This window comes from Saccopteryx leptura, chromosome 3, assembly GCF_036850995.1.
Source record: "Saccopteryx leptura isolate mSacLep1 chromosome 3, mSacLep1_pri_phased_curated, whole genome shotgun sequence".
In the NCBI taxonomy this organism is placed as follows: Eukaryota; Metazoa; Chordata; class Mammalia; order Chiroptera; family Emballonuridae; genus Saccopteryx; species Saccopteryx leptura.
This window is the reverse complement of record NC_089505.1, coordinates 288,969,149-288,990,348: the sequence shown is the minus strand read 5'-3', so window position 1 is coordinate 288,990,348 and position 21,200 is coordinate 288,969,149. Positions and strand designations below refer to the sequence as shown.

Sequence of the window (21,200 nt, the reverse complement as noted above, 5' to 3'; positions counted from 1 at the left end):
CCCAGTTCTTCCTATCCTTTGCCTGGGTAGGGCTGGTGTTCCTGCGCTGTGTTGTGGAGAGTCGCTGCCGAGTGGCCGCTCGGTGTTCGGGTCGTCATGGCTGGTTACGAATATGTGAGCCCGGAGCAACTGGCTGGCTTTGATAAGTACAAGGTAGCGTGAGCCCCGCGGACGCCCCTGTTTCTCCTCTTCTCGGCCTCCCAGGAGGCTGAGGAGCCGGCACGGTCCGTGTCACCTTGTGCCGCGTGGCTCAGGGCGGGCTGGCGGGCGTTTCTCCGGGGGTCTTGCCGAGTCCTGAGGCTTTGAGATCCGGCGGCGTGAGAGCTCCTTAGGCTCGCCGCCCCGACTCCGCATCCCCCCGGGGATCCGCCTTTCCTTCGGAGACCGCTCGACGAGTGTAGAGCAACAGAATTCTCTTCTCTTCTTTACTTGATCATCATTATTGTCTTTTAGCTCTCCTGAGAGGTGCATTCCCGTCTGTGGTCTCTTGACTGTCTTCATTTTAAGGAAGTTTCTACCCGCCTCTCTTATATATAACTTCAGAGATGGAGATGGTCATTGGGCAGATGAGGCCCCGGGAGAGGGAGTGACTGCTGAGGCCGTACTGCTGATGCGCTCCACTTCTCCCAGCAAAGCGGCTTCCTCAGCAGTGGCTGGTGGCGCAGGGGCTGCCAGATGAAGTAAATGTACACAGGGAGGAACTGTGTAGTGGAAAGAGCGCGCGGGCTTCGGAGTACATATTAACCTGATACCGAAATCTGATGTCTTCATTTGGCTTTGGGCCAAATAATAGTGTCTATCGTGCAAAATGATTATAAGAATTTGAGAAGCGCCTGGCACATAATGGGCTTCCCGTAAATGCTTCAATTTCCCTCCAACTCTGGTTCATCGTAATTGCACCTTCATCAGTTAATGACCCCTCTCTCTATCCATCTTGTTGTCCAAGCCTGAAATCTGGGTAGTAATGTTTCATATCCTGATTCCTCTGCCCCGCCCACCAGCCAGTGAATCACCAGATGCTGTATGTTCTGTCGTTTTTAGCCTAAACAAGAAGACTGGTTCCATTGTCACACTCCCCAAATACACTGGAATCTTTTTATTTTAGAATATTTTAGTATAGATTTTCAAGAAATTATCAAGATGGTACAGAGTTCCCATACATTCCCCACCCAATTTCTCCTAGTATATTATTTTTTTTAATTTAAAAGGAATTTATTTATGGGTTTTTAGAGAGAGAAAGGGAGAGAGAGAAACATCGATTTGTTTTCTACTTATTGATGCATTCCTTGGTTGATTCTTGTATGTGCCCGGATGCAGGATTGAACCAGCAACCTCGATATATCAAGACGATGCTCCAACTGAGCTATGCATTCAGGGCCCAGTTTTCCCTATTATTACATTTTTAAATCTTAACATTAGTATGGCACATTTGTTGTAATTAATGAACCAATATTTATGCATTAGTAACTGCAGTCCATCCTTATTCACATTTACTTAGTTTTTAACCTGATGTTCTTTTTCTGTTCCAGGAGCTCATCTAGAACATCACATTACATTTAAGGTCATATCTCTTTAGATTCCTCTTGGCTGTGACAATTTCTCACTTCTGTTTTTGATAACCTTGATAATTTTGAGGAGTTTGGGTCAGGTGTTTTGTAGACTGTTCCTCACTTGGGATTTCATTGACATTTTTCTCATGGTTAGATGAGGGTTATGGGTTTTTGGGAGGAAAGCTACAAAGGGGAAGTGCCCTTCTCATTGTGTCATGTGAAGAATACATGCTGTCAACATATTTCTGTTACTGTTGACTTTGATCATCTGGCTGAGGTAATGTTTGTTAGGTTTCTCTTTGTAAAGTTACTGTCTTTGGGAGGAAGACACTGTGCACAGCCCATACTTATGGAATGGGCAGTTGTATTCTACCACCTTAAGGGCAAATTATAGACATAATCTATTTGGAATTGTGCATAGAAGATTTGTCTTTTCCCAGTGTGTATTTATTCAGTCATTTATTTATATTAATAAGAGGTCATGGATAATTTATACTTTGAGTTATAATCTTTTTTTTTCTTAAAGGAATTTATTTATTTTTTACAGAAACAGAGAGAGAGTCAGAGAGAGGGATAGATAAGGACAGACCGACAGGAACGGAGAGAGATGAGAAGCATCAATCATCAGTTTTTCGTTGTGACACCTTTCAGGCATCCCCAAACTACAGCCCGTGGGCCGCATGCGGCCCCCTGAGGCCATTTATCTGGCCCCCTGCCGCACTTCTGGAAGGGGCACCTCTTTCATTGGTGGTCAGTGAGAGGAGCACTGTATGTGGCGGCCCTCCAGTGGTCTGAGGGACAGTGAACTGGTCCCCTGTGTAAAAAGTTTGGGGACCCCTGCATGTTCATTGATTGCTTTCTCATATGTGCCTTGACTGTGGCAGACTGAGTAACCTCTTGCTCGAGCCAGCGACCTTGGGTCCAAGCTGGTGAACTTTGATCAAACCAGATGAGCCCACGCTCAAGCTGGCGACCTCAGGGTCTAGAACCTGGGTCCTCGGCATCCCAGTCTGACGCTCTATCCACTGCACCACCGCCTGGTCAGGCTTGGGTTATGGTCCTTTATTTTGTTGCTCACCCCACATCACTTTTGCCCTTTCAATGGTTTTTCTGTGTTTCATAGTGAGCCTTTAAAAAATCAGCATCTGGTCACAGCGCTTCTTTGCTTAAAACCCTCCACTGTCTTCCCATCACTCTTGGAATGAAGTACAGAAATTTATAACATGATCTCTGAATGATCTGGCCATGCCACTCACTGTCTGCACCTCGCAGCCTTAGTAGCCACCTTCCCTTGCATCCCCCTTACCCCGGTCTTCAATATGATTATATCTATAGGAATGTAGCTTCCTTCCCCATTTATGTTCATCTTCACGTCTTTTATGCTAATTTCTCAGAGAAGCATTCCCTAACTTGCTTTCCCCTAAACTGTGCTCTCATAGCACCCTGTGCTTCTTTATGAAATTAGTTCTTTAGTGTGTCTCCTCATTAGAATGTAATACCTAAGTGGTTAGACTTCTCTTAGGGACCACCATAGCCTGAAACAGTGTGCTAATCGGCATACTAGGTATCTAATAAACATTTATAGAGTGAATAGTGAAAAGGTCATAGTGGATTGTGTCTAACTGGAATTGGAAGAACTATATGGGACCTTAGAAAGTGACATAGTATGGTCCTCTGCTCTTAAGTGATAATGTGTCATGTCATTTTGAATTGAGGTGCTACTGACTTGTTTTTAAATTTTAAGCAGAAAGCTGTTCCAGAGCTATGGTAACCCAGCCTAGGGCTTTATAACTTTAATTAAAGGAGTTTATTAACCCATGTAACCTCCTGTTTTGCCTTAAGCTCTAGTCCCTTTCTGTTATCTATTTTGTGCTGTAAATATTGACATATAAAACTTCTTATCTAGGATCTGTCTTTCTGGGTAAGTGCCCAGAGAATAGCTGTTTAATTTGCAGCAGTGTCTGTAATAGGGAATCTACTCTTTCTTATAAGCAGTCTTCTCTAGATTGATATTTCCAACTAGACAGGGATTCTAATTTATAGGAAATTTTAGTGTGCTTTTCTCTTCCTATTATCCCCCCTTCCTATCTGACTCAATTCCTGTGTCTGATAGATTTCTTATCATCCTAGAAAGTAAAGGTCAATTAAGCAACATTCAGTGTTTACTAAAGCGTAGTTTGTCAATGTTATTTTAATTATAATGAGCTTTTTTTTTCTTTTTTAAGGAGAGAGACAGAGAAGGGTGAGATAGGGACAGACAGACAGGAAGGGAGAGAGATGAGAAGCATCAATTCTTCGTTGCGGCACCTTAGTTGTTCATAATTGCTTTCTCATATGTGCCTTGATGGGAGGGGCACAGCTGAGCCAGTGACCCCTTGCTCAAGCCAGTGACTTTGGGCTCAAGCCAGCAACCATGGGGACATGTGTCTGATCCCATACTCAAGCTGGTGAGCCCGCACTCAAGCAGACAAGCCTGCGCTCATGTTGGCGACCCCGGGGTTTGGAACCTGGCTTCTCTGCATCCTAGGCCGATGCTCTTCTCACTGTGCTACCACCTGGTCAGGCAAGTCTTCTTTTTTAAAAGGGGGGAGGGCACAAATTTTTATTTCTTTTAGAGGAGGCTTCTTTACTCTGTACTGTATTCATATTATTATTTATTTTTTAATTTATTCATTTTAAAGAGGAGAGAAAGAAAGAGAAGGGAGGGAGGAGTTGGAAGCATCAACTCCCAAATGTGCCTTGACTAGGCAAGCCCAAAGTTTCAAACTGGCGACCTTAGCATGCCAGGTTGACGTGTGTGCTGTGTTCATATTAAAAAGTATGAATCCAGGCCCTGGTCGGTTGGCTCAGTGGTAGAGCGTCGGCCTGGCGTGCGGAAGTCCCGGGTTCGATTCCCGGCCAGGGCACACAGGAGAGGCACCCATCTGCTTCTCCACCCCTTTCCCTCTCCTTCCTCTCTGTCTCTCTCTTCCCCTCCCGCAGCCGAGGCTCCATTGGAGCAAAGATGGCCCGGGTGCTGGGGATGGCTCCTTGGCCTCTGCCCCAGGCGCTAGAGTGGCTCTGGTCGCGGCAGACCGACGCCCCAGAGGGGCAGAGCATCGCCCCCTGGTGGGCAGAGCGTTGCCCCGTGGTGGGCATGCCGGGTGGATCCCGGTTGGGCGCATGCGGGAGTCTGTCTGACTGTCTCTCCCCGTTTCTAGCTTCAGAAAAATACAAAAAAAAAAAAAAAATTAAAAAAAAAAAAGTATGAATCCAGCCTGACCAGGTGGTGGCACAGTGGATAGAGCATCGGACTAGGATGCCGAGGACCCAGGTTCGAGACCTCGAGGTCGCCAGCTTGAGCGCGGGCTCATCTGGTTTGAGCAAAAGCTCACCAGCTTGGACCCAAGGTCGCTGGCTTGAGCAACGGGTTACTCGGTCTGCTGAAGGCCTGCGGTCAAGGCACATATGAGAAAGCAATCAATGAACAATGATTGATGTTTCTCATCTCTTCGTTCCTGTCTGTCTGTCCCTGTCTATCCCTCTCTCTGACTCTCTCTCTGTCTCTGTAAAAAAAAAAAAAAAGTATGAATCCTAAGGTGTCCAAAGGAAAAATCTGTGTGTTCAGTTTTACTGCACTGTGAATCACACTTAGAGGATGACATGTTCCCATTGTGTCAAAGACTACTGTCTATGTCAGTAAGTCCTTTATGAGTACTTCCTGAACTAAAACAGCTTGATCCATAAATGGGTAAAGACTTAAAATACTCAAAAGAGATTTTTATTCCCTGATGTGACCCTGTATGTTAAGAGTAAAGAGATGTAGAGAAAAATGGATACTATAAAAGCGGCTGATAAAAAAATTACTTTTAAACTAGTTTAATTTGTCTTCCCTGGTGGTACATCTGAGAGCTACAGTTGGAAACCTGGCAGCTATTCAGGATAACTGCTCAGAGGGGTGCACACGTAGAGTGGTCATAGGCTTGTCATAAGAAACTGTAAGACAACTTATTTTCAGTACAGAAGAAAGCATGGATGGATTCTGCTATATACTCACCCCCCCCCCCCTTTTTTTTGTATTTTGCTCAAGTGAGAAGCAGGGAGGCAGAGAGACAGACTCCTGCATGTGCTCGACTGAGATCCAACCGGCATGCCCACCACGGGGCGGTGCTCTGCCCCTCTGGGGTGTTGCTATGTTGCAACTGGAGCCATTCTAGCGCCTGAGGTGGAGGCCATGGAGCCATCCTCAGTGCCCATGCCAAGTTTGCTCCAGTGGAACCTTGGCTGCAGAAGGGGAAGAGAGAGATAGAGAGAAAAGAGAGGGAGAAGGGTAGAGAAGCAGATGGGCGCTTCTCCTATGTGCCCTGGCTGGGAATTGAACCCGGGACTTCCACACTCCAGGCTGATGCTCTACCACTGAGCCAACCAGCCCGGGCCTGTGGTATACTCTCTTAACACTTGTGTTTTCTGTTGTGTTGCCATGGTTTTATTAAGCAGTTAAATTAGTATCTGCCTTCTCTTTTAGGATCTGAGTTCTAGGAGGGCAGAGCTGTATTGCTGCCTTGTTCAACATGAGTAAGGTCTAGCACTTGAACAGAGTAGGTGCTCAACATATTTATTGAAGGAATGAAAATATAAAAGAATAGAAACAATTTTGGAAGTATGGTAAAGGGAGCTGTGCATCTCCTGGGTGTCAGTTGGAAGGATACTTTTGTATTTTGAATATTAAGCTGTCGGGTTTATTTTTTATTTTATTTTATTTACTTTTAAATGTTTATTGTATTGATTTGAGAGAGAGAGAAAGAGGGAGTGAGGGAGAGAGACAGGAACATCGATCTGCTCCTGTATGTGCCCTGACTGGGGATCAAACCAGCAACCTCTGTGCCTTGGATCAAACCTCCAACCAACTGAGCTATCTGGCCAGGGCCAGCATTTAACTACATTGTTCTCTGTTACTTATAAATGTATCTTCAGACAATGATATTGAGGAATTTCACCTTCATGATGCTTATCATTCCTCTTGTCTACCTATCCTTTCTTTGGACAGGTCTTATAGTTCAGTGGTCCCCAACCCCTGGGCCGCGTACCAGTAGCGGTCCGTGGGCCATTTAGTACCGGTTCGCAGAGAAAGAATAAATAACTTACATTGTTTCCATTTTATTTATATTTAAGTCTGAACGATGTTTTATTTTTTAAAAATGACCAGATTCCCTCTGTTACATCCGTCTAAGACTCACTTTTGACACTTGTCTTGGTCACGTGATACATTTATTTATCCATCCCACCCTAAAGGCCAGTCCGTGAAAATATTTTCTGACATTAAACTGGTCCGTGGCCCAAAAAAGGTTGGGGACCACTGTTAGAGTTGAAGGATTTTCCCACTTATCTAAGAGTGAAACTTCTATTGTGACTTTCCTTATCTGACCTAGGGAAGGCATAGTTTTAATTGATAGTGTAGCAGCTAGTTTCAAATTGTATCATTTTGCTTCTGAGAGGAAGTGTTCTGTGAAATACCTTATTTGGTTTCAGGAATATAATGGAATGAGTTGTTTGTGCTATTATGGTAGTTAATTAACTTGGCTGTCAATAGCAACCTGAGTATAGGAATCATGATCATTGTGAATGATTATTACAATTAAGGTTGTAAAGAAAGACTGCATCTGATAGTAATGCTAAAGAACTAGTATCTAACCTTCCCCCTTACTGATTCATACTCTTTAATTTTGTTTATTTAATAAGCATATATTGAGGGCTAATTCTGTGTCAGGCATAGCATTGGAGCTGAAAAAATTAAGCTAGACTAACATTCCTGCCTTTAAGGGACCCAGTTTGGTGGCATATAGACAAGTAAATAGTTTTGAATAATTAATAAGTGAAGTTAGGTAAGTCCAGGATGCTATGGGAGAGGAGAAGCAGCTCCTGGGAGAGTTGGAGCTGAGAAAGGCTTCAGAGAAGCCATGACAGGTAACACAGAGCTCAGCCTCGAAAGGTGAAGGCTGAGTAGACCCCAGTAATACTAGGTAAAGAGGGGCAAAAAGCCCTCACAGAACAGGACAGTAATGGAGTGCAAAGGCGTGGAGTCCTGAGAGATTATTTCCTGGAAACCACCAGAGGTTAGATGTGGCTTAATGGTGGAGTGGCAGGAGATGAGACTGGAGAAGGAGATGGGTACTGTCAGAGGAGGAGGAGGAGGATGTAAAGGACTTCTGGATTTTACCCTGTGATCAGTGTTCCTATGGTCCAAGGACTGATAGTGTCAGAATCCCATGGCGAATGTGTTTTGATAGGAGATTCCTAGGCCCACTTTGGGAGATTCAGATTAGATAGATTTGATAGATTTGCATGCAAACAAATACCTCAGGTGTTTTGGATACATTGTAGTGTAGGTTTGGGGGATCCCTTAAGAAATTTGAACAGGATCAGATTTTAATATTAGGAGGCTCACCTTGGCAGCTTGTAAAAAATGAATGTATGGTGGTGGAGGTAAGGGTGATCTGGAGACAGACCTCTTAGCTCCTCCTGCATAAAATAGAAATGAGGAGGGCCTGAATCTAAGCAACGAGGATCGAAGGGAGTTGGGGATTCCAAGGGTAGAGGTCACTGCTGGTTTTCCTGCCCATTGTATTTGGCTGGTTAACTTGCCTACTTACTCTATTTGGCCCAGCAGATATGTTTAATTTGACCCATATCTATGTTTCTCTTGATAAGCCAGAATGTTGGGCAACATTGGCCCTGAATTTCTTGGCAAGAATCTCTTGAGGCCTGACCTGTGGTGGCGCAGTGGATAACGCGTCGACCTGGAAATGCTGAGGTCGCCGGTTCGAAACCCTGGGCTTGCCTGGTCAAGGCACATATGGGAGTTGATGCTTCCAGCTCCTCCCCCCTTCTCTCTCTCTCTGTCTCTCTCTCCTCTCTCTCCCTCTCATCTATCTCTCTCTCCTCTCTAAAAATGAATAAATAAATAAATAAATAAAAAATTAAAAAAAAAGAAAAAGAATCTCTTGAGCTGACTGGTGCTTGGCCCCTTTAAAAAGGGTGTTTGTTCTCTAGTTTGCCATTTCCCTACCAGTGCGTAGGCTCATCCAGGTCTTTTGTTCAGTTTTTATCTCATTTGAGTATGTAATTCTTAAGATTTTAAATTGACTAGCTGAAGGTGGTGGTGTGGGGGCCAGGGGATGAAGGATGGGGAGGAGTCTGGGATGACTTAGGTTCTGGTGCCATGACTAGGATAGAGGTGGCAGTCAGATTAGAGGTAAAGATTTTATAAAGCATTAACTCTGAAAAGGTACCCTTGGTAACAATAGAACCTAACGTTGTTGAGTCAAGTATTTAATTCTCTTGGCCCTGGCTGGTTGCTTAGCGGTCGAGTGTTGGCCTGGCGTGTGGAAGTCCTGGGTTTGATTCCTGTCAGGGCACACAGGAGAAGCGCCCATCTGCTTCTCCACCCTTCCCCCTCTCCTTCCTCTCTATCTCTCTCTTCCCCTCCTGCAGCCAAGGCTCTATTGGAGCAAAGTTGGCCCGGGCGCTGAGGACGGCTCCATGGCCTCCACCTCAGGCGCTGGAATGGCTCCAGCCGCAATGAAGCAACACCCAAGATGGGCTGAACATTGCCCCCTGGTGATCATGCTGGGTGGATCCCGGTGGGTGCATGAGGGAGTCTGTCTGACTGCCTCCAGCTTCGAACTTCGGAAAAATACAAAAAAAAAATAAATAAAAGAATAAAAAAAAGAATTTAATTTTCTTGATAACCCAGTGAGAATAACCAAACTAATGAGAGTCCGATCCTTACAGAAGCAACAATTATAATTTAAATGATAAATGATGCTGAATCTTGCAGCATAATAGTAATCTTTTGCATGAGGCACTTCTCTGGACAGGGCCACTTGAAGGTGTGGTTTATGGACTTAGAATTAAAATAAAAAAACTTAATGTTCTCTTTAAAAATTTACTATTATTATTTTTAGAGAGGGAGTAAGGGAGAGAGAGAGAGAGAGAGAAACATCAATTTGTTCTACTTATTTATGCATTCATTGGTTGATTCTTGTATGTGCGCCCACTGGGGATTAAACCTACAACCTTGGTGTATCGTGATGTTGCTCTTAACCAACTGAGCTACCTGGGCAGGACAAAAACTTAATGTTCTGAAGAAATAATCACTTGTGGATAAATTGCTCTCCATTAGAAGAATATTTCTGTAATGGTTGAAAAGATTAGAATGCTTTCCTCCTGCTCCTGAACCACAGTAGAAACATGAGAAATTCTTGATCTTCTGATTTTTACTTACTGTGATTGCAACCTGACGACAATATCCAATATCGTACGTTTATATGGCACTACCTAGATATGTTGTGTTAATTCAAGCATAACATCTCTTTAGTTGTGCTTTGATCTCCCTGAATAGATTTGAGGAAGTGGCTTCTCCTACCTGTAAGTACATTAGTAAGGCTTGAAACGCCTTTTTGTTGTCTTAGATATAGATTTACAAATGTCTCATAGAATTATTTTTATAGTTGGCACAGACAGGAGTCTTTCAGAAGGAGTGAAAGAAGGATGGATGGGAAACTTTGGCAACAGAGAGAGATTAAATGGTAGGGAGAAGGTTACTACATTTTTAGGTGCTCTTGTAGGAAACATCTTGAATTGGTTCTTTTACTACTTTCTAAAAAATCAGTTCACTGATAATGGCTCGTTTTTTAAACAGCTGTAATGCTTAAATGTTAAAAATTTCTTTGCTGAGGAAACAATTTGTCCAGTGCATAAGGAAGGTTGGGGAAAGATGTTTCAATCAGAGAGATTGATGGGAACTAAGGCACAAAGACCAGGAAAGCCATGGTAAGTTAGAGGCTCAAGGAAATGTGAGGGACCAGGCCGAGCCTAGTGAACCCAGTGAAGGGAGATTGCAATGGCAATAACAATACCGTCTTAAATACTGAATAGCAATAATAACGGCAAACATGTATGTACCATTTACAATGTGCCAGGCTTTACATCTGTTATCTCAATTAATGTCCACAAGTGCCTTGTGAGGTAGAGGTTATTCTTTTCTCCATTTTGCTGAGACACAGAGTTTAAGTAACTTGTTTAGGGTTCTGAGAGCTGAGATTTGAACCCAGGCAGTCTTGGCCCTGAGTCCATGGTCTTCATGCTATGCTGCCTCTCAAATCTAAGAATGAAATATAAATTCTGCCTTGTAGTTACTGAGTGTATTGTATAAGATATATAAACAATAGAATAAAGACCTTCAGTGTCACGCTGAATTGAATTTGTGTGTAATGTTTGCAGATAAGGAACACGTACAGTGACAAAGAAATACTTGATTTTGATTTTTCTTCCCCAAGTTTTAAATTAGTAGGAGCAAGTGGGCTTGTATGCACTAGTCTTACATTTAGTTGAGCGTTGAGAACATCTCATTTGCTATTAACTGATAGAGATAAAAGGCTTTTGATTAAATAATTAACTTTGGGACTAAAGTTAAAAAGAACCCACATACTAATAGCTCTGTGATCTTGAGCAGGTAATAGTCTCTCTAAACCAGGTTTCGTCATCTGTGAAATGGGGTAGTATTTACCTCAGAGGATCATTATCAAAATTGAATGAGTTAATATTTATAAAGTGCCTGGCACATAGTACTTAACATGTATGTGTTAACACTGGACATTTGTGCTTCCCTGCTTTTGAACATGGCATGTAACATAGACTCATGTAACCATACTCTAGGAAGTAATACTAAGAAAAAGTATATTAGGAAAGGAAGTTAAGGGTGGCAGCTTAATAGAGAGATGGAAAGAGTAACTGAGAAGTCTGTGTCTAGCTTGGGTCCCACTGGTAGTCTTTGACTTTAGATTTCTTCCTCTGTTTAATCATGTGTACTATAGTACAACAGGCAGAGTAAGTGAATTTTTTCAAATACCACTCTCCTATTTAAGAATCCACAGTGCCATCCACATATTTACCATAAGTTTACTATCCAAATTCCTCAGAAGCCAGGCCTTCCAAGTTCCTTCACCGAGATACTACTACTACTTTTGTTTTATCTTCTAATCTCTTTTTAGAGCTAAGTATAAATTAAGTCTAGTGAGCAAACCTGTTTGTCCTCATGAGTTGCTTGTTCTTGTTTTATTGTTCTAACTCTTCTCCAGTCTTCTCTCCTCATCATTTTCTCTCTGATTTCTTAGCAGATATAAGTGATAATGTACAGTGACATGAGTTCTTATTGCCCACTGAGTCATGTTCTCTGTGTAGTTCTTAAAGTCATGTATTAATAAGTACTTTAAGAAACTTTTTATTTCTGTCTCTTTTTTTCAATTTAAACTTAGATTTGGTGTTTTTATATCATGATAGATTGTTGTTGGCACAATGCCTTGCATTTAGTAAGTATTAGGGAGTACTTACTGAATTTTATTATACTTCTCTCACTGGAAATATAGTGTTTGAAGTCATCATGTGGAGGTTATAGGTGTTGACCACTAAACTATGCTGTGGCCATCCTTCTGCTGAGGAATGAGGGGAGTGTCTATAATGTTTTCAGCAGAGCAATGGTCCTTAAATTTCAGAGTGGTATTCCATTGTGTAAATGTACCACAGTTTTTTTATCCACTCATCTATCTACTGATGGACTCTTGGACTGCTTTCAAATCTTGGCTATTGTAAATGATGCCACAATGAACATAGGGATGATATAGATAGTCTTTCAAATTAGTGTTTCAGGTTTCTTTGGATAAATTCCTAGAGGTGGAATCTCTGGGTCGTAAGGTGGTTGAGTTCATTTTAAATTTTTTTTTGTTGTTGTTGTTTTTACAGAGACAGAGAGATAGACAGATGGGGACAGACAGATAGGAATGGAGAGAGATGAGAAGCATCAGTCATCAGTTTTTCATTGTGACACTTTGGTTGTTCATTGCTCTCTCATATGTGCCTTGACCGTAGGCCTTCAGCAGACCGAGTAACCCCTTGCTCGAGCCGGAGACCTTGGGTCCAAGCTGGTGAGCTTTGCTCAAACCAGATGAGCCTGTGCTCAAGCTGGCGACCTCGGGATCTTGAACCTGGGTCCTCCGCATCCCAGTCCAACGCTCCATCCACTGTGCCACCGCCTGGTCAGGCTTCATTTTAAATTTTTTGAAGTAACTCCATACTACTTTCCACAGTGGCTATACCAACAGTGCATGAGGGTTCCCTTTTCTTCACATCCTTGCCAGCACTTGTTTGTTGATTTGAGAAAGACAAGTACCATGTAATTTCACTCATATGAAATCTGATAAAGAAAATGAACTAATAAGCAAAATAGAGACAGACTCATGAATAGCAGGCAGACAGCTGTCAGGGTAGGGGTGGCCTGTGGAGGGGGGGGGGTAGAGGGATTGAGCAAAAAGGAAAAAAAGAGAAAGAAAAAAAACTCACGGACATGGACAACAGTGTGGTGATTGTGGTGGGGAAGAGAGAGGGTGGGGGGAGAAGGAGGAGGGTATAGGGGGATAAATGATTATGGATGGAGACTTGACTTGGGGTGGTGAACACACAATACGGTGTACAGAGATGTGTTGTAGAATTATGCACCTGAAAGTTGTATAATTTTGTTAACCAGTGTCACCCCAATAAATTCAGCCAAAAGAAAAAAAAAAGTTGAGTGTATCAGAATCACCTGGTGGGTTTGTTAAAAGACAGATTGTGCTGGGGCCCCTCCCCAGAGTGTATGATTCTGGACTTCTGGTTGAGGGCTCAAGACCACATTTTGAGAACCACCTCCTCAAAGAAGTGTTCATTTGTATTGCAGTCAGGAGAGTAGTTAATAAAACCAGGAAACAAATGTAAAGGAATAAGAAACTATTACTTTGATGTTCATAAGTTAGCTTTCAAGCCTCAGATAGTTTTACTTTTTGTGGTTAGGAACCTCAGGATATCTTTTATTATGAAAAAGAACGATGCAGTGCTTTTAGACTTGTGTATTAGTTTTCTGTCGCTGGGTAACATTACCACAAACTTGGTGGCATGAAACAACACATTTATTATCTCAGTTTCTGTGAGTCAGGAGTTTGGGCACTGGTTAGGTGGCTCCTCTGCTCATGGTTTCACTTAAGGTGTCAGAAGGGCTGTGTTCTCACTTAAGATGTCAGCAGGGCAATGTTCTCATCCAGATCTTGGAGTTCCTCATCCAGTTTCCTGTGGTTATTGACAGAATTCAGTTCTTTCCAATTGTAGGGTTGAGGCTCTTGGCTCCTAGAGGTTGCCCATTTTTCATTGCCACATGACCCTCACCGTAGCAGTTCACATCAATTGCTGTTTCAGGGTCAGCTGTAGATTCTTCTTTAAATTGCTGAGATGGAGTTTTACATACAAAATGTATCATGAAAGTGGCATCTCTTCACCTTTGCCCTATAATGTTATCCTAATCAAGGTAGTGCCATCCTTCATCTTTGCTATATTCTGCCTGTTAGAGGCAAGTCACAGGTTCTACCCTCAAGTAGTGGAATTAACCATTAAGGGAAGGGGATTGATACAAAGGCTTGACTCATTGGGAATTACCTTAGCACAGGGGTCGGGAACCTTTTTGGCTGAGAGAGCCATGAACGCCACATATATTAAAATGTAATTCCTTGAGAGCCATACAACGACCCGTGTACGTTACACATTATCCAATAAAAATTTGGTGTTGTCCCGGAGGACAGCTGTGATTGGCTCCAGCCACCGCAACCATGAACATGAGTGGTAGGAAATAAATGGATTGTAGTACATGAGAATGTTTTATATTTTTAACGTTATTATTTTTTTATTAAAGATTTGTCTGCGAGCCAGATGCAGCCATCAAAAGAGCCACATCTGGCTTGCGAGCCATAGGTTCCCGACTCCTGCCTTAGCATGCATGTATCTGCCACAAATTGAAAGACAGAAAAATGTGTATTGGAGGCGATTACGGGAATAATGATTTCAGTACATTGGATCTAGTTAGCCCATGATTGAATGTGAGCTAGGAAAGGGTAGTCTGGTTTAAAACAAAGCGATCAATTTCACAGAAATGTTCCAAGATGATGCAGGAAGGACTTACAGTTTAGATCTTCCTATTTATTAGCTGTGCTGTTCTTTTTTTTTTTTATTTAATTTATTTATTTTTATTTATTTATTCATTTTTATTAGAGAGAGAGGAGAGAGAAAAAGGAAAGAGATAGAACAGAGGGAGGAGCAAGAAGCATCAACTCCCATATGTGCCTTGACCAGGCAAGCCTGGGGTTTCAAACCAGCAACCTCAGCATTCCAGGTCAATGCTTTACCAAGTGCTGTGCTGTTCTTTGAACTTTATTTCTCTTCATCTGTAAAATAGGAATAATCTACCTTTTATATCTTAAAATATCAAATAAGAGAACAGATATAATTGTCCTTTGGAAACTATAAAGCATGATACAAATGTAAACATAGTATTATTAATAGAGGAGGATGAAGAGGAACTTCCTCTTGTGAAGTTAAAAATTGCTGTGGTCCAGTTTTGGGGGGAAATAGATTTGGTGAAGGGGTAACACTTATCATCGCTGATAGATTAATTCTATGCTACTACTGCCAAAACAGACATGCAGAGTAGTCATACATTTATTCATTCATGGGTGCAAACTTTCAGATTTGTTTATTGGGCTCAGTCTAGGGTGGGCCAGAAGCAGAAAGTGTCAGGTTGTGGAGCTTTCTCTCTTCTCTTAACTGTCTCTGTCTCAGTGCTCAGTGAGTCACACATTTGTCTGCGAAAGGCAGCTCTGAATAATTGTTTAGTGAAGAACAATTAATAATTGGGAGCCCTGTTTAATGTTTTGTGCTTAAGTGACTGGCATGGAGGGTTGTAATGCCATTGCTAGAGCTCTGCTCCAGGAACGGTAGAGCAAGTGTTGGCCACAATAGATTCTGCCCCTGTAAAGACTTGAAACCTAGACGTGTTTGAGTTGGGACATTTCTGAAAGGGACTGACCTCCTGACTTCACCAATACCTTACCAGACACTTTGCTTCATTGTGCAGGGCAGAAAAGAGAAAGAGATTTGACATTTCCTTTCTTGATATATGTTTCTTTCATTTTAGATATGTCTGGAAAGTTGTTATGAACCTAGTCTTCACTCAGTGTACCACTTGAAATGTTCCTTTTGCCCTGGATCACACCTTTGTGTTGGTTTAACAACATATTGGATTGTCTGGAGCACAAATTGTCAAACTTAACACCTCCCCCTCTCCCCATCACCTGTTTTGTGCATAAAGTTTTCTTTGAACACAGCCATGCTCACTTGTTTACGTGTTTTCTGTGACTGCTTTTCTGCTTCAATGGCAGTGTTTATTACAGAGACCCTATGGCCTGCAAAACTGAAAATATTTATAATCTGGCCCTTTACAGAATATGCTTTTCAACCACTATTCTAGGGAATTAGACCTACGTGATAAAGGAGCTTGAAACCATGGCAAACAGGAGCAGCAAAAGGAACATGGGATGTTTAACCAGGTGAAGAGATTTAGGTGTGACAGGGAAAGCTGTCTTCAAATATTTGAAAAAGTAATATATATATTATATATTTGAAGAACTATTATTTGGACAAAAAAATTAGACCCTCGTTAGCTTAACTTTGTAAGGTTCTGAGATTTTGCCTTGGAACGATTCTCTCAAACTCAGGCTGTGGCCCTCCAGCCTTTCTCCAAGGCATGAGCTTAGTCTGGCCCAGCAGATTGTAGAGCCGAGCAAGTAACGGTAGGCCTTGGCAATGGCATATCTTCCTGGTTAGGTATTTTCATGTGGATAAAAACATCATTCAATGGAAAAGAAAAATATACTTAGCAAGCATTGCCAAATAACCTAGATCTAGTTTAACACCTTTAAAAGCTTATATTTTACTTTTTTTTTAAACGCATGTGGAAGATTCCTCCTGTTGACTCCCAAGATGGTTTCAAGTTTCTTTGTTTATACCAAGTGTAAGTAACCCTAAAAAGTACTCAGGTGTGTAAGGCTAAAGCACGGGGTGTCCTTTTAGGTTTTATTGCTTGGTGTCTTTTGTAATCTCATCTTAATCTTTCTTGTTACACTTAATTAAGCTTATGAGCTTATTATTAAATGTAAAAAATTCATTTAGGCAAACTGACTTTGTATTTAGTTCTTACATTCTTTTCATACTTGTCCTGGTCTCCTGAAATATAGAGCTTTGGAGTTAAACCTTCAGAATTTAAAAGAGGAGCTTTTCACATAAAAATACCATCAGTTAAGGACCTTCTTTTAGATCTAAGTCAAGTAATGGAAAGCTGCTCATTCAGCAAATATTTGAATTCAGAGCATTGTACTTGATATATCATATTAGCTATTTGTGTGATTAGCTATTCTTCCGATTTGGACTTCTTTTCCATTTTAGTACTTTGCCCTAGGTACTTTGAAATATGTGGTTTTCTAGTTTATCTGACCTGCTGGTTACAGCATGTGCAGTTTGTGAAGTGGAGGAGGCCAGGGCCTTCCCACCCTGTCATCGGCAGCCCTTAGGGATTCATACTGGTTCCGTGTCCTCAGGTCTGAAGACTAAATTCTGGCATTGTGTCAGTAGAGAACTTCATTCTGCAGAAGTTCAGATATAGTGGTATCTAATATGTGAAAAGCTTGGTAGACTGTAGAAAACCATGCAAGTAGAAGTGGGTTTGGTAAGAACAGTATAATACTAGTTTAAGTACAATAGGTTCTTGCTGAGTGTCTGGCTGCAACTGCATAGCTTCTGACTTTGGCCAGTGAGGCAAACTGTGTTCTCCATCACCATTTTCTTCTTATGATTTATCTCAAATCTTTTGCCATATTGCCCCATTTCAGTCAGAACAGGATGGAGAAATGTTGAGTAAAAAGTTGACTCTCTTTGATTGCAGTATTTAAAAATATTTCTATTTACTCTTTGGTTCTATCATGCTTCTAAGTCTTGAAATGCTGACAATTAAATATTTATTCCCTGCATTTTCATAAAACACTCAGGAAAAAATTTTGATCTTTAATTACGATTTTTTAAAAGTTAGATACTCAAATGCTTCCTACTTTATGTACATATTAAGCATAAATACAAAACAAACTTTTTTTCAAACATTTGAGTGGTATGACATTGTTTAAATGTTGGCTGGATACATTAGGTAGTATTCCTGCTTTTTAAGGGTGGGAATTATCCCTTTCCAATTTTGTGTCTCTTCTTCCCCATACCTAGTGGAGCGCTTCCAGGTCCTCTAGTGCAGGGGTCCCCAACCCCCGGGGCCGCGGACCAGTAGTGGTCCGTGGGCCATTTGGTACCGGTCTGCAGAGAAAGAATAAATAACTTACATTATTTCCGTTTTGTTTATATTTAAGTCTGAACGATGTTTTATTTTTTTTAAATGACCAGATTCCCTCTGTTACATCCGTCTAAGACTCACTCTTGACACTCGTCTCGGTCACGTGATACATTTATCCGTCCCACCCTAAAGGCCAATCCGTGAAAATATTTTCTGACATTAAACCAGTGCGTGTCCCAAAAAAGGTTGGGGACCACTGCTCTAGTGTGTGTGTCTGGTGAGCAAGTCATCAGCATCACTCTTGAAGATTTATATATTTATATGCAGGTATTTGTTAAATTTTCTTTTGCAGTTTTTTTTTTTTTTACTAAATAGCTCAATAATTTGGGAATAAACTTGATTATCAGCCTGGCCTGTGGTGGCACAGTGGATAAAGTGTCGACCTGGAAAGGTGAGGTTGCTGGTTTGAAAACCCTGGGCTTGCCTGGTCCAGGCACATATGGGAGTTGATGCTTCCTGCTTCCCCTCTTTCTCTCTCTCTTTCGCTCTCTCCACTCTCTAAAAAAATGAATAAAATTTAAAAATGAATTTTTAAACTTGATTACCAGAGAACCCGAACTTGTTATTTTCCTTTGCTTATTTATGCAAGTCATTTCCTTGCTGTAAAGGCATCTGTCATTCCTTTGGTTCTCAAAACACATTTGATAATGATATCTAACACTTGCATGACACTCTGGACTAGGTACTACTATAAGTTCTTTAGCTTATTATTATTTTTAAAGATTTTATTTATTTTACAGAGAGAAGAAAGGGGGTGGGGGAAGCGAGAAGTATCAACTCATAGTTGCTTCACTTGGGGTTCATTGATTGCTTGTATGTACCTTGACTGGGCAAGCCCTGGGGTTTGTTATTTTTTGTTTTGTTTTGTTTTTTTGGTGGCAGAGACAGAGAGAATCATAGAGAGGGACAGATAGGGACAGACAGGAAGGGAGAGAGATGAGAAACATCAATTCTTCGTTGCGGCTTCTTAGTTGTTCATTGATTGATTTCTCATATGTGCCTTGACCAGGGGGCTACAACAGACCGAGTGACCCCTTGCTTGAGCTAGCAACCTTGGGCTCAAGCTGGTGAGCCTTGCTCAAACCAGATGAGCTTGCGCTCAAGCTGGCGACCTCAGGGTCTCGAACCTGGGTCCTCCACATCCCAGTCCGATGCTCTATCCACTGGGCCACCGCCTGGTCAGGCCAGCCCAAGGTTTTGAACTGGTGACCTCAGCATTCCAGGTCAATGCCTTATCCACTGCAAGTCAGGCATTATTAGCTTCTCTAATCCTTACGGCAATCCTTTGAGGTAGAGGCTGTCATCCCTATCTTACAGGTGAAGAAACTGAGGCAGAGAGGTTAAGTAACTTGCTCAAGATCACACAGCTAGTAAATGTATTAATCATAGTATCAAGAGGTAAAACTTAAAAAAAAAAAAAAAAGAGGTAAAATTAGATTCCTATAAGTTGAGAGGGATGAAAGAGGTTGAGAAGGCGTATGGTCATGTTTGAATGCGCACAGTGTGCTTGTTACTGATCCTGTACAGTAACTGAGAACTTGTAAACAATATAGATTTTTCTACTGAAACATAATAATATAAAGGTTGATTAAAAAGATATCTGGGCCCTGGCCGGTTGGCTCAGCGGTAGAGCGTCGGCCTAGCGTGCGGAGGACCCAGGTTCGAATCCCGGCCAGGGCACACAGGAGAAGCGCCCATTTGCTTCTCCACCCCTCCGCCGCGCTTTCTTCTCTGTCTCTCTCTTCCCCTCCCGCAGCCAAGGCTCCATTGGAGCAAAGATAGCCCGGGCGCTGGGGATGGCTCTGTGGCCTCTGCCTCAGGCGCTAGAGTGGCTCTGGTCGCAACATGGCGACGCCCAGGATGGGCAGAGCATCGCCCCCTGGAGGGCAGAGCGTCGCCCCTGGTGGGCGTGCCGGGTGGATCCCGGTCGGGCGCATGCGGGAGTCTGTCTGACTGTCTCTCCCTGTTTCCAAGCTTCAGAAAAATGAAAAAAAAAAAAAAAAAGATATCTGGCTGTGCTTGCTTGACAGTTTTTGCCTCATTTATATTGCTCCTCCAATTTCATTATTTGGACGATAACATCAGTAACTTTTGTACTACTATTTTCAGTTAAGAAATTACTCTGTTTACTAGTGTATAAGGATTAACCTCTGAATATTTTCTTTCACTTCTTAACAGTACAGTGCTGTGGATACAAATCCACTCTCTCTATATATCATGCATCCCTTTTGGAACGCTATAGTAAAGGTAAGATGATTAATAGGCTTGTACTTATGTTTTAATGTGTTTTAAATATTTTAAACTGTTTTATAGAGTGTTACTGATGCAGCTGTCAGTTATTAATAAGGTATCTAGAGAAACTACCCTTCCTATCTCCTTTCCCTTAGTCACATACCTTTTGATTTATCTCATTGTTGAAATCTCAGTTTATACTTTGAAATTGATAATTTTGTAAAATTTTCTAAAATAAATGTAAGGTTATGATTACAGGAGTTTGTTGATTATAGAATTATTTAAAACAACAGAAAAAGAAAGAAGTATTTTTTTATCAACTGGAGATTATGGTTTATATTAACTGCTGCATGTGATCTTTTAAATTACAGCTTTTATTATAACAGATTGCATATTGTGGTGTGTGTGGGCAGAATTATTTCTCTCCTTTAATTATATTGTAATTATTTTGAAAAAAAAATAGGTATTTCCTACTTGGCTGGCTCCAAATCTGATAACCTTTTCTGGCTTTCTGCTGGTTGTATTCAATTTCCTACTTATGGCATACTTTGATCCTGACTTTTATGCTTCAGGTAAGATTACTACTTTTTTTAAAAAAGATTATTAGTTTTAATATAAAATTTAAAGTGTTTAAATAGAGAAAATGATAATGGTTATTTTTTGGTTTTATTAAGATGCTTATATCAATATTTTCTGAAAAATTTCAGGCATTATAAGGGTATATGAAATGTCAGAGTTGGGTATAAAAGTTAAGATGTGTTTTCAGAGTCTCTGTATATGTTTCTGTTAAGTCCTAGAAGCTAACTAACTTGGCTATTTAATTTCGATATGCTGTCCAAAAGCATAAGGTTTTTGTAAATAAAGAATAACTAGATTTATGAGAAAATAGAGAATTAGGACTGAAAATGAATGTAAGTAGAGCCCAGTCTACCTACCAATTCCAGAAATACCTGTTCCTTTTTTTCTAGTTATGGGAGAAAAGTCCCATTTTCTAAAGGGAATGTAATGTCATTTTCCTTCTTGTCAGCTTCCTTACTTCTAGTAATTCCCAATTTCCTCTAAAAATTACTTAGACCTCTAAGTGTTTATTGACAGGTCTTTACTGGGGAAGACAGGAAAAAAATCACTTTTGGGAA

General features: G+C 41.4%; 1 protein-coding gene across 1 annotated transcript in view; it reads left to right on the top strand.

The window, feature by feature from the left end:
- Positions 1–21,200, top strand: part of SELENOI (selenoprotein I) — a 46,839-nt gene continuing 25,639 nt past the window's right edge. The window contains exons 1-3 of the mRNA XM_066378705.1: positions 1–153; positions 20,011–20,079; positions 20,528–20,636. Of these exons, the coding sequence (XP_066234802.1) occupies positions 97–153; positions 20,011–20,079; positions 20,528–20,636 (235 nt within the window). The 5' untranslated portion in view covers positions 1–96. The remainder of the gene's footprint in view (positions 154–20,010; positions 20,080–20,527; positions 20,637–21,200) is intronic.